We start from the raw sequence: 14,016 nt of genomic DNA, 5'->3' as shown, positions 1-14,016 counted from the left end.
CCTGATTTTGTAATATTTACGTGATACTGGTGGAGTAGAGAAACAGCCTGTCGTCAGTCAGTCGGTTTCTCTAGCATTTGGCGCGGGGCAGCTTTAACCACCGGTAATTTTAATTGCTTTTCGAGGTAAAAGTTGTTTAATATCCGTTTTTTCTGAAAAATTAGCAAAAATTAATTTGTCCGACACTCAACAAACAAGATGTCGGATCCCTGAAAATTTCAGTTTTTGAATTGAAAAAAAAACGTCATATTTTCGAAATTTTTCTCAAATGACAAATATATATGAATCATCATATTAAACCACCAAAAAATTTTCAAAAATCTAAAGCGTACTTCGGACTATTTTGTTTTCCCTTTCTTTCAGTTAATAAAATTTTTATTTTTTTTTATTTTCGCATTTTAAAAGTTATTAGACCTCGTGTTTTCATTCTGTTCAAAATATCGTTTTTTTTTTATAACTTTGAACCCATTTCCCAATCCCAATTTCTTTCATTCCTGCTCTTGGTCGTTTAGTATTAGGTCGTTTTAAAAGTTTTGTCCGTTTTTATGATCTACTTTTTTTTTTAGAAGCCATTTTCAAACCAGAGATATAGTGCTCACCGCCAGACATCCCTTTTTTGGAGGACTTTCAGAAGATCGCCTACAGGAGCAGTCTTATGTCAAATTTTTGAAATCGAACAACAAGTTCTTACAATTAAAAATATTCTATATGTAAAATAAATTCAAAATGGTCTTCCCCAAAAAATGCGCTAACAACTGGATATAAACCCTTAAACTGTAATATCTCAGTGATTACTTATTCAATTTAATCGAAATAAGCGCGATTTGAATCAGAGCAATTTCGCCATGATATTAAAACGGACAAAACTCTTGAGCCAACCTAATATTTCTTTTAAAATGAGTTCAAACTTAAAAAAGCCTTCTGTTTGCTGTAGTTTTATGACAAATTATTTTAGGGAATTCAACATTTTATGTAACATATCCGATATATTTTGTCGAAAATTTCATTTTTAAAATAAATTTGACAGTTATTTCGTTTCTCTAAAAAAAGTATGAAACCAAAAATATATATTTAAACATTTTCCTTTATTTAAATTAAAAATTTTATAGCAATTTTTGAAATTATTGTGATTTTTGTTTTTAAAATAAACAATATTAAATAAAATTTGATCAATGTATTTATAATTTAATTAATTAATTAAATGGAATAAATATGTTAAACTGAAATATATAAATGAATTATAATCCCACCCACACAAATGAGATAAAAATAAAGAGGAGATTCTCACCACATTGATTAAAATTGTTTAATTTTTTTTTTTTATGATTTTGTTTTTAAAATTTTTTGATACATAGGAACTGTAACACTGATTGCTTCAACATTTTTTCTCTGCTATTTTACACCAAAAAGATCTATAAATAGTTGTATTTTTGTTTTTTTTTTTCCTTAAAACAAGACAATTTTGACTGGATTAAAGAAAAAAATGAACTTAAGATAAGACTAAAAAGGCATTAACGAAGTTTTTTTTTATAAGAAACAAAGAAAACAACATATTTACAGGAAGTTCTTTAAAAATGTGAACCAAATTTAATAAGCGATTCTTTTGATTTCGTTTTCAATTGTAATAACTTAACGCAGTATTCTGGTCTAGAAATTTGGAGAAATCGAATTTTTTCATATTTTTAAAGATGAGCAGTTTGAACTGTACTGCGAGCTTCTGCTTGCATATGAAGTAGTAAATGTCCAATGTATGGATCTGGGACCGCTGATTAATCCAATGTGAGTAATATTATTATCCGAGTTACTCTGCAGGAATTGTCTCTCAAACATAAAATGCGTTTTTCTTGAAACTACATTTTTGGAGGTGGTTGACATTATATCTCTCTTTGAAATTTGGTGGGAATTTTCCTTATAAATATCTGAATTTTTTGATTCAGACCACTACAAGGGTTGAAATCGTGTCATCAAGAGTGCCGTGATTTTTTTTTGTAGCCACCCACCTCCAATGGTCTGAGCTAATAGTGGGGACCACTATTAGCTCGTTTAATCCTTTAAAAGAACCCCTGGAATTCTTTAAAACAACCCCTGCGTTAGACAATCTAATAACTGGTAACTCATTGTAGATCATACATCAAGCAACCAAGAATTTCAAAACGGAAGTTAAGCGGGAGACAACGCTAATACATATGGATCTTCAATATTCGCGGGCTTACAAAAGTAGGTAAGCATATTTGTCATTCTGATACATCTTATTCGTTTAGCTTGTTCCGACAAGGATCATTCCACAACGAACATGGTCAGCCTTCTGACTAATTGTTCCATGTTCTGGCATCCGCAGCCAGAACACCTACTGCGTGATGCCTCCACATACAAAATACTGTCACTTGTGACATTTCTATCTGATTATCTTAGAATAATTTCATCGTTTATAAATTTTCTAGAGGATTTTCTTTTTATTTCTACTGTTTTGTCTTATTTTTAAAAATAATAGAAGGTTGAAAACAGTTTAAGGATTTCCAAACCATCGAAGGTGATCATAAACTGAATTACGCTTAAATCCTTTTCAATTTTTCCTTTCAACTTTTTCGAAGCGTACAAACACGTAAAATTCAACGAAACCAAAGTAAATCCAAAATTATCTTTCGTAGAATTACTTTTACCTCTCCAAGTGGCCGAATATAAAAAGCAAAACTCGGAGAACTGTTTATCTTTAAAAAAAAAATAGAATGAAAAACTTTGGTTAAAAAGATTTTTTTTTAAACTCCCGGACCAAAAAAAAAGGTTGTTATGTTTGTGTGTATGTCTGCCTGTGGCATTGTTTCGTTTGAAAGATAATTTGATGGAGAATGTTCTTAGCTGTTTCAAGTGCAAGTTTAAAGTTCCGTAGTCGAAACAACTGAAAATAGGCGATGATAATTCAAATAATTTAATGCAGAGTGTTCTTAGATATGTTTCAAGTGCGAATTTAAGGTTCCGCACCCGAAAATTTTGTCGGGGAATTATTAAATTTTCTAAATTTCACTTGTGTATATAATAAGTACGTTATAAAAAATCAGGATCAAGTGAGCAATAAAACAACATTTTTTATCACAATCGATCCAACTAGTCATACAACTTGAGTACACTTTTAGTACAAAACTCGGAAAAGAGGAATAAAGATCAAAATATTGTAGCCCTTTTTTGTATAAAATACGCAATATTTTTCAAAAATTAAATTCAATTAGATCAATAAACGAAAAACGGCGAAATTATATAACTCAAAAAATTACTTAAGAAAATCAACCTTCAAATCCAAGATATCGAATTAAATTTGTCACACATTTTTAAAAAAAACAAACCCAGTACATATATCCAGTCGTATTATCGAAAAAATAAAAAGGTTTTGATCATCGTCATAAGGTTATTATTATTTTCTTTTAAATATTTACAGTTTCGAAAAAAAGTGTATAAAATTTTTATTTTGATAGGAATAATATTAACTAAGAAAATTAGTCTTTAAATATCTAGTAATTAAATAATTATTTTAATTACATATTCCATAAACATATGTACAATACACTATAAATGAGTAGCTCAATGTAAGCTAGGGAGTAGATTTTAGCTACTGCACAGTTAAAACAGCAGCTGTCTGTCGATTGGCGCGCTTATCCATACATTTTCAAAATCATTTTGTGTATGCATGGTATTACATTGCCCACCTTTGGTTGTCTGCGATTACAGCTGAATTATGTGGCACCCCCCATGTTGAATTTGCAACATATCCAAGAGGTGACTGCAGGGATTGCCAGGCCCCGCTTACCCAATCCTAGCTTGTTCGTTGTCTTTTAGCTTGATTTATTTCTTCATTCCCTTTACACATGTATTTTATTTGTGGCATGTAATTCATTATTTCACGTATTTGCACTAATGGCAGTACATCGTGAATTGACTGACATTTTCCAGATTCCCGTAATATTTGCATTTGTTGTCTGTAAATTTAAAAAGAATTTTTAATTAGTTTAAATTTATTTAAATTGGCAATTTTAAGTAGTTTCATTTGGTTTAAGTCTTTCTTAAAGTCGTTTAATGCAGATTAAGAGAGGTAATCCAAATTATAATTTTTAAGATAACAGATATCCTCTAAATTTTACAGAAATCGGAACGGCATACTGTGCTTCATGTCAAAAAATTTACAAAGATTATCTTAGTTCGTACGTGGCTTTTTTTTAATTATAATTTTATAAAATCATTCCATGAAGATACGTTGCAAACATACGGTTTAAGCCCTCTATACAAGGGAGTAACAATGGTTTAATTGAGATAATCCAAATTATAATTTTAAGATACCAGATATTTCCTAAATTTTACAGAAATCCGAACGGCAAACTCTGCTTCATGGTAGAAAATTTACAAAGATTATCTAGCATCTACGTGGCTATTTTTAAAATTAATCCATGAAGATACGTTTCAAACATACTCTCCAAATTATTTATCAAATTTAATAACATTTGTATTTTTTCCGTGAATTCAGACCGAAAATCGCTTAAGGATGTTGCTTTTCAGCAGTGCCGGATTAGCCCATATCGGGTTTCCTAGGCAATGTCAAAATCGAATGGCACCGAGTTTTTTTTTAGTATTCGTAATTAACTTGACGCTCCCTTGTGTCTGGCTCTTTTAATAAAAAAAATTGTCTTTTCTTTTTAATCTTCGTCAATTAACTTTTTCTTAATAGGCAGTTGTCTAATTCCCCTAATGGTTAAGATCAGTCACTCCATTTCAAGTGTTATCAATGAAACTATTTATCCGATCGTCAAATGTACTTATGCAATTTTTGTATCTTTTGGGTCAAAATTATCGAAGACAAATAGTTATATCAAATTCCGAAACGAAAAAACTTTTGCCTAATTACTCCTTAATCCCGTGAATTTCTCGATTTTTTCAAAAATCGTATTCATTTGACGATTGGATGCATAGTTTCTGTGATCTAGCCTAAAACTCCATACTAAAACCTCCATAAATGTTGTTTGCAATTGCAGAAATTTGCAGGGAGTCAAATTCAGAATGTTCAGATCCGAAACCTATAATCCATCCATCAATCTTGGGAGAGATTCTGGCGAAGAATCTGTGGCTTATTTCTGCGTATAGCTTTATATGATTTTAATAACGCCTCTTACCCGAAGACGTCTCGCCTTCGTGTGACAGATCATTCTCAAGGAGGGCACAGAGGATTCTTGGTCTAAGTGCGAGGGACTCACTTGTGGTACCCTTCTTTTTGTATTATTATTAAAACTCCATACTATAAGCGATTTCTCGGACCGACTTTAGACGTTATCACACAAACTATTCGTGATATCGTCTAAAATTGACTCAATTTTCGTGATTAAGGAGTCTAACACAGTTTAGAAAATATATTAGATTTTATTTTAGACGGTTGGGTCCCCCATATCCCCTGAATTATTGTACAGATTAAAATTACGAAATAAAATTTAAAAAAATTTATATATTTACTCACTGATTTCCTTTAAATAGTTCCATTCCTAATACTTCTAACACTTGTTTAATTGTCGGCACTGAATGTTTAGGAAAAAAATGTGCGACCAAATCAGGTAATGTTATTAATAATTCTGAATAAACATAAGGCTTCATATTTATACACGGCACCATAATTCCTTCCACTAACGCTTTTTGTACCTTAAAAGGCATATGTGATCCTTGTGACGGTGTATCTGGTAACATTGTTAATTTATGACCACCATCCATTACCGTTGTTCGACCGTTACCAACCACTTGTCTTTGTTGAGTAGATGTCCTGCAAAATATAATTCACAATTTAAAGAAAAGTCTTCTATTTTGTAGAATTTCATTATGGTAACTGAACAAAAAACTTCAGTAACAACAAATTTCACCAAAATGTATCACTTAGCGATAATCGCTAATATTATTCATATAATATTCAATAAAATTGTGAACTCGTCTATACATATAAAATCTATAAATATAAAATGCTTTGTCCTGAATGATTGACTGACTGACAGACTGACGGATCAACGCACAGCCTAAACCGCTGATCGCAGAAATCTGAAACTTGAAGAGTGTGTTCTTTGTATGACCTAGGCATCCGATAAGATTCTACCCCTCAGGGGGTGAAATAGCAGATGAAAGTTTGTATGAAAATCCGCAAAAAGTAAGTTTGAGCTCGTAAATAAGCAACGTGGGTCAATTGAGTCTTACTTCCGGAAAACCCATTTTGTAAACAGTAAGAGATAGAGTAAAGTTTAAATGTAAAAAATATTTTTCTATAAAAAAATAAACAACTTTAGGTTGAAACATTTTTTCGTTAACATCTTTGTTTACCCGTGTGGGTGAGGTTAGGCTACAACATAAGTTTCTATTTTCTTCAAATTTATACAAGATAGAAAGGTAGGTAGCTTCAAATAATTAGTCTAATGATTCTAAATTCATACCAAACCTGTCGGATAATATGAAGGGGAAGCAAATAGAATTTTTTTCTAAAATTCGAAAGGGTGGCCAGAATGTCACCATTTTATTTAACATAAATGTTTATTTTTTTAAATCTAATATTTAAAACAATATAAGGTTTGGTATTCGACATTATCTACAAGATTATTTAAACAATGAACTTAGTCAATTGTTAATAATGTTTTAACCGTACTGGTAAAAAGGTACTTTTATTTGTATTCTGTTTCTATTTACACAAACAAATATTGCAATTACACATACTAAATTCACCCTACCTTTGCACTAAGAGTCGGTTGGCTCAACGTATGGATAATAAAAAGCTGGTGATCAGCATAGATTCATCGCTAAGGTAATATTTCCCCTTAATGAGATGAGATTTTAGGCTATTCATGATATTGAACACGTGAATTATCTTCATAAAAGAAGGGACGTGGTGCTTCGATGTTGACACCTTCAAAAAGCACTTCCTGTCACTAACTTAACTTACATACAAATTTGTAACCATACAACGCAATGTGGAGTAGCCGTAGATGAGCTCAAAGCCTTAAACTCCACGCATAAATATGATATTTCGAATTATAAAAGAAGGGAGGATAATTGAGGAGCTCACATCCCCAAAAGTCACTTCTTTTTACTAACAGTAATTACATATATTTTCAACCTTCTAGTTCGATTTGGGGTGCGGAAAGTTTTAAAAGGCACGAAAACAATAATGAAAAGGTAATAACATAAAAAGGGAAAGTGGATTGGGAAGATGACACCCTCGAAGAGTACTTCCTTGACATTAACTTAGCCTACATTCCAATTTTCAGTCATCTTGGTCAATCTGAGGGAGCTGCAGAGATACGCAAAGATTTACAAACAATGAAAAAAGCAGCTTTTCCCATGGGAATCTCGTCTAAAATATAAAATCTAGTTCTTTTTTATAATATTATTCCACCTAATAAACAACCCTGAATACGTCCCAAATTTAAACTTATTTGACCAAAAATAGGCCGTTGGAGTTGTCTAGATGTAACAAGAAACAAATAGACACTCCCGAAACCCCATAAAGAGTATAAAACGAATTCATAATACATCCCCATTCCTCTCCGTTAACCTTTCTCCTTCGATACAATGCATAAGTCTATATTTTCGTGACTAAAAATTTAAAAAGGATACGAAAACTTACCGCGGTGATGAAGATAAATCAATGACTTCTGAACCAGGTGTTGAATTTGATGTAGGTGTAGAATACCGTGCAATTGTTGGATTCAATGCAGCAGCACTTCCATTGACCGGTATCAACGGTGGCGGATGTTGTTGTGGTTCTTGTCGTGACCTAGACATATTAGATCGTGTCATTTGTTGTTGTTGTTGCTGCTGTTGCTGAGTCTGTCTAGTTTGTGCTTGTAACACGGATCGATTATTTTGTGACGCAGATCTAGCATTCTGTTGTTGTTGTTGTTGGACTTGATGACTTCGGGATGCTTGTTGCTGTACGGCTGAGGCATAGTTTGCTGCATTCACTGGTGGTGGCATTAAACCATGTTCGGCTAAACTTGCCATCATGTTATACGATTGTGAAACACTTTGAGGTAATAGGCTCGGTGTTGTATATGTACCAGTCGCCCTTTAATTAGAAAATATATTTAGTATACACAATGTTTTTTTTTTGTAAGATAATCGCATGCAAATTTTTAGGCTATAAAACTAAAATTGGTTTCTAGAAAACTAAAATTGGTTTACAGACCATTAGTGCATAAAGAATCGAAATTTTTATGATTTCTGTTGCCTGAGATTTAGAAAATTGATAAAGGTTGAGTTTTGTAATAAAAATTTGTCCCAGGTACGAGTTTGTAGTGATAATATTGTACAAAAAATCTAAAATCTGTCAACAGTACATAAAATCTAAAAATAAGCGCTACATTATTTAATTCTTACGACAATTGCTAACTTCCTAAAGGGTGTTATACGTTTGACCGCTATGTGTGTGTTCCGTATCCGGAACAACTAAAAAATAGGCCATGATTCTCAAAATCGGTTCAGTTTGGAGAAGGCTCTAAGAAAAAAGGTAATTTAATGGAGAGTGTTCTTAGAAACGTTTCAAATGCAAGTTTAGGGTTTCGTACTCGAAATATTTGTCGGGGGATTTAAAATTTTTTAACTTTTACTTGTTGACTTATCAATATCTTTTTGTTAACATATTTATCAATTTATTTACATTTATTAACAAACCTTTATCAATTTTCTACATGCCAAAAAGAATCATAAAAATGCCTCATTATGCGCTCACGGTCAATTTACCCATGCCACTAAAATTGTACGAAGAAGTATGAGAGAGTTCATAGACGTTAAAGATTACTCAAGAAGAAAAAAAATTTAAATTCAAATTACAAATAGTTTTCGAATGTCGACAGAGAATAATGTCGAGCATAACAACGTGTTGGAAAAGAGAGACTTCGAACCCTGTCAAGTTGTTTAAGAAGGAATTTCGTGGAAGTAAATAAGGGTGGTATTCGTTGAATTCATAAGAAAACTATCGCCAGAGATAGCAAATTTAGGAGCTACATACTATTTTTTCTAAAAATAGTATATATGCTATGTAATACACATTACATAATAAAGTTTGTATTCCACAAAAGCTACCTCTAATATAGGCTCTTTTCTGCACTCAACGAAAAAGAAAGTCATCGCGCTTAGCATATTTTCAACTTGAAAATTATTACGTGATCTTTTCCGATAGAGATGACAGACAATCCGGTTAAGTCAGAGCTTTTCATACTAAATTCTTCTGATTATGTAATAGGTAAAATACACACGAAAAGCAATTGGCTGGAGGACAAAATGACTTGTAACTATAATTACAATATGACTGACATCATGCGAATAGCTTTATCATAATCTCGTTTTACAAAATTCAGCAATTTCCGTAAAAAAATAGCCATATATTTTTAGATTGTTCTTGGATATTTTTCAGCGTTTTTAATCGTTCACAGTTAAAAGTGAGTATGGCAGTCATTCTCATAACGGAAATAAGTATCGTATCAAACGGAAGACAATGAGATTCGAATTTATAATCTTTAAGCGAGCTTTGACCCCTCGTTTACTTGTACGTAATCGTTAAGCCTTACTTTTCTTAAATTTACATGATGGCTTAAATAAACGCTGATCACACAAATCTCTAGAATATTTATAATTGAGACATTTAAAAAAATTTGTCTAAGAAAGGATACAGCGAGATTATTCAAACCGCAACCATATTGATATGAACGATATTTAAACCACATCAGATAAGCGATAACCCTCATTTGGTGGTCAAATAATGAAGATAAAGAAAGTTATTATGTAAGCAAAAGTGTTTATTGTTATTACCAATTTGTTTTCTCTCTTTCGGTTATTTCTTTTAAAGGGAAAATATTCTTATTTCAGCCCAGTTATTACGACAAGCTTCTTAATAAATTTTTTAAAAGACTCATTCAACCTGACGTTTCGAAAGTTAAACGATATTGGTTGTGTTCAGCAGAACTGAGCGATCGCTAAGTTAATATCATAAGTTAAGTTAAGTTCATATCGCTTTTGGAAGTTGGAACAAGTCTTTAAACAACTATCTGAAAAAAAAGCTGATTTCACTTAATAAAAAAACCTATATTGCTTATTTTGCCTACATACCCCAACACAGTTTCAAATTTCACCCGATCAACGATAACGTGACGATAACGTTTTCATACCGGTGATGCTGACCAACATAATTTTGAAACACAAGCTATGTGGTTGCCTCAAGCCAATCAAATTCTGAATTTGATCACCAGATGATGTAATATCGCTTATATTTAATTCCGAAAAATTTTGCTTATATTATCGAACCTTTCAGCCAATTGGTTTAAATGAATTGTTAGCGCTTAAAAACACTCTGACTAGAGGGCACTATAATCGGAGCCAGATTTTGATTATAGTTATATATTTTTATAAGGCTCGACATTTGATACATTTGATAAAAATACATATAAGTTTCTGTTTAGAAACCGAAATGGCGTCGCGGTCATATATAAAATGTCTTATCAAGGAAAAATTATTGTTTTATGGAGGGTAGAGATAAGGAGAATTATCTCTGTATATAAAAAATGTTCACCGAAAAGCTGAAAATTGCTGGCGCTGCTGTAGCAAAATTGTAAACTTTAAAAGAAAGTAATAATAGTAAGATAAAAATCTAAACAAGTTGTTAGAGAAGGGTAGAGAAGTTCACGCCAAACACCTTTTGCTACACAAACACCATTCTGGTAAATTTTAGAACTGTTATTTCCTGTCTTGTTTTGAGCAAGACACTTTTTTTTACTGTAACCCCTGTATTTAAGATGGTTCTTTTTAACTCTACCTTCCTTAATTTGAATACAAAGATTTAAAAACGTAGTGGCTACATGGGAATGCATGTACTTCCCTCAAAGTAATATCTAATAAGACACTCTTAAATTGATTTTGTTATCAGTCGATAATCTATTAATTTTTATTAATCAATTGAAAATCGAATGTATATTTTGATAATCTTATCGACTGATTTATAATCGATAAAGTAGTCTATAGACATTCTATGGTGCTTGAAAAGCAACAAGAAATTTGCTAAACTAAAAGTTGCCAGCCTTGTTTGCAAACTAAACAAAACATTAGACGTAACCTGGCGTATATTTACTTTTTTCTGATATTTTGAGTAGTTATTATGGATTTCAAAAGTTCAATGAACTTTTATTCACAGCAAACATATAATTTTCCGTCATATTTTTAAATTAATTTTCTGATCTATTTTTCGATATCAATGCAATTGTCAGCCGCGTTTATTTTATTAAATTTTTTTTAAATATATATTAATTTTTAAATTCATATCTTAAGGGAGAGATTTATTGCCATAATATTGGCTTAATTTCAAAGCTAATTTTATGCTATTTGTGTCTAAATATTATTTTGAATTTCAGAACATCGTGGCTAATTCGAATAACGCACAAGTGTGTATAATGCAAATGCCGATATATAACTACACTGTTTTTTTGTGAAAGTCAATTGACTGACAGCTGTCAATTGATTTGTGCTCAGCATGTTTTGCTCTTTCAATATCAATATGCCTACGCAAAAATCTTAAACTTAAATTTTGATATACGACTTCCAGATTACGCATGATTCACTCACGCCACCCACAATGTCCTAAAAAGTTCAAAATGATATTTAAACAAAAATTATAAAAAATTGGCCATAGTGTCTGACAAATTTCTTGCTGCGTTTTTTCAGACCGATAGCTTAAATATGCCGTTATCATGCTCATTTGAGGACGCAGCGCTTGTGATAAAATACGTAGAGAGAAGTTTGGTAGGCTCGCCAAAAGGAAGCCATTCACGACTCACGAAATGTCAAGTATGTATCAATTAATTTGCAAAGCGTCCTTTCACGGTCCATAATCTTTAAATTAAGCAAATCGTGATTTTAATTTAGGTTTTAAAACTTAATTTTAAAAAAAACAATTTCGTTATAAAAACCAAACTGTGGCGCCACTAACGGTTAATATGTAAAATAAATATGGAATAAAACAACAAAAAACGTCTATATACCCCTTTAAAGGAAAATCTTATTTGATTAATAAATAAAATAACTACAACATGCTTTTAGTTAGTTCATGCAAATTATTGAGAATTTAACTCACCAGTCATCCTTCCCATAGGACGGATAACTATATGGAACAAGAAAAAGCATGAATAATTATGTTCTTGGATAAACAAATAAATAAATGATCAAAAAAAACAATAAGAAAATGGTATCTCACCCAAGTGTATTTGGTGCGACAGTTGAACGAACCAATGGGGGCGGAATTTGTGCGGAACTCAATGTCATGGGTATGTTATTCTGTGGATAATACTGATGAGATCGTTGGTTGTTTCTCGACTGAGCTTGGGATTGCGTACTTGGAACATTACCCAAGCCTTGCATACCCAACGACACTTGTCTGATTAATTGATTCGCAGCTGCAGAATTTGTATTGTACAAATTCGATTGATTTACTAGTCCTGCAGCCCATCCATTGGCATTTAACACAGCTTGTTGCATTTGTGTTAAACCTAACGGCGCCGACGCTTGAGCAGCTGGAGCTGGCGATCGTCGTGTTTGCACTGGAGGTTTTGGAACGACTGGTGGTGGAGCTGCAGGTTGTCGCGTCCATAACCCATTTTGACCACCACCTTTACTTGCCACTAACAACTGTGAATCAACAACTTTACTAGGCCAATAGTCTTCGAACTCCGTTCCCGGAGGAAAATAACTTTTAATATCATTTAAACTAATAACTGCACATGTTTCATTCGCAAACAACTCATTACGTATACCCTGCACTTTACAACAGAATTTTAGATAAGATAAATCCCAACCTTCGAGCTCATCTGCCTTTAATTTTAAATTATCCGTTTCACCTTCGAAATAGAATAACGGTACATATTTACTATCGCCACGCACTGTATATGGTACAACTGACTCTTTATTTATACGTATAAATCCACACCGATCTTTTGGACCACATGTACCCCGAATTAACTTATTATAACATACATCCAAGAAATTATAAAATTCTATAGCATCATTAACACGCACTACTAAATCACGCACAGTAAAAGGTTCTCTTCCAAATCCTAAATCACAATGTCTAGCATTTATTTCACTTAATAATTTACTTTCCATCTCTGCGATGTAATAACTTCGAATACATGTACAACTGTAAATATCCTGGTGTAAATAATTTAAATATTTATTTAATACTTTTTGTTCTACCATTCGAACTGCACAATATTTCTCCCCTTGTCGAAAGATATATGGAATATGAGCTTTACCAAGAGTAATCCATCCAAATTTCCCAAAGTCATCGTCTTTTTTATCTTCGACAGCTGTAGCAGGCCGTTGTGCTGGTACACCTTTACGAGTCAAAAAACCTAAAATATTTCCTCCTACTTGATTTGTTTGTTGTGTACCTGGACCAACAGCGGGCCGTGCATTGGCTGCTGCCATTTTCGCCTTATTCGCTTCCAATATTTTATCAGCCAACTCTCTGATCTCGGCTTCATCTTGACGTTCCTCTTTAATATTCACCTGTTGTGATGAAGACATTCTAACCTACTAAATCACTACAATAATATTTAATTTTTGTTCAATTAAAAGAGCGCTTCTAGTGCCACCGCATTATTTATTTCATGTTGACAGTTTAGTCCAGTTCAATAATAAACAATTATCAAGTACAAAAACACAATACTACCCTAAAAATTAATTATTCCTCTTTTGACATGGTTTACAATTATAAAAAAGTAATAGCCATTTCAATTGACTGCCGGGAAAAGGGCATATCGCCATTGCTATCACTTGACTGGAGCAAGAAGACTATTACTACTCTTCATCGAAGTAATTGTAACCACACAAAAACACAAGAACTTTTTGTAAAAATATTTTTTTTATATATTTATAAAATGTTTTCAAAAATTCAATATATAAAAATGTTATTTGAATGTCCTAACTTTCAAAAACATAGACAATAATACACTTTTGAATGCCTTATAC

At 32.2% G+C, this 14,016-nt stretch overlaps 1 protein-coding gene across 2 annotated transcripts; it reads right to left on the bottom strand.

Annotated features, from left to right (window-relative positions):
* Positions 1-3,347: 3,347 nt before the first annotated feature.
* Positions 3,348-14,016, bottom strand: LOC123293243. Of its 2 annotated transcripts, XM_044873994.1 has the most exons (5): positions 12,245-14,016; positions 12,125-12,151; positions 7,631-8,071; positions 5,492-5,788; positions 3,370-3,968 (listed from the first exon to the last, which is right to left on the bottom strand). In XM_044873994.1, the coding sequence occupies exons 1-5, from the start codon at positions 13,570-13,572 to the stop codon at positions 3,806-3,808; spliced, it is 2,256 nt and encodes a 751-aa protein (XP_044729929.1). In that variant the 5' UTR covers positions 13,573-14,016; the 3' UTR covers positions 3,370-3,805. The 2 variants fall into 2 exon arrangements, with proteins under 2 accessions (XP_044729930.1, XP_044729929.1); XM_044873995.1 differs by lacking the exon at positions 12,125-12,151 and having other exon boundaries at positions 3,348-3,968.

The sequence above is a fragment of the Chrysoperla carnea genome, chromosome 2, assembly GCF_905475395.1.
Source record: "Chrysoperla carnea chromosome 2, inChrCarn1.1, whole genome shotgun sequence".
NCBI classification, from domain to species: Eukaryota; Metazoa; Arthropoda; class Insecta; order Neuroptera; family Chrysopidae; genus Chrysoperla; species Chrysoperla carnea.
Note: the sequence above shows the minus strand (reverse complement) of the source record. Positions and strands in the feature narration are given on the sequence as shown.

Bases quoted from the DNA above. Each gene is read 5' to 3' on its own strand.
- LOC123293243 (XM_044873994.1), bottom strand. From the start codon at position 13,572: ATGTCTTCATCACAACAGGTGAATATTAAAGAGGAACGTCAAGATGAA. The intron at 5,789-7,630 runs GTAAGTTTTCGT...TATATTTTGCAG, and splicing joins GATTTATCTTCATCACCGCG to GACATCTACTCAACAAAGAC. The intron at 3,969-5,491 runs GTGAGTAAATAT...TTAAATTTACAG, and splicing joins GAACTATTTAAAGGAAATCA to ACAACAAATGCAAATATTAC.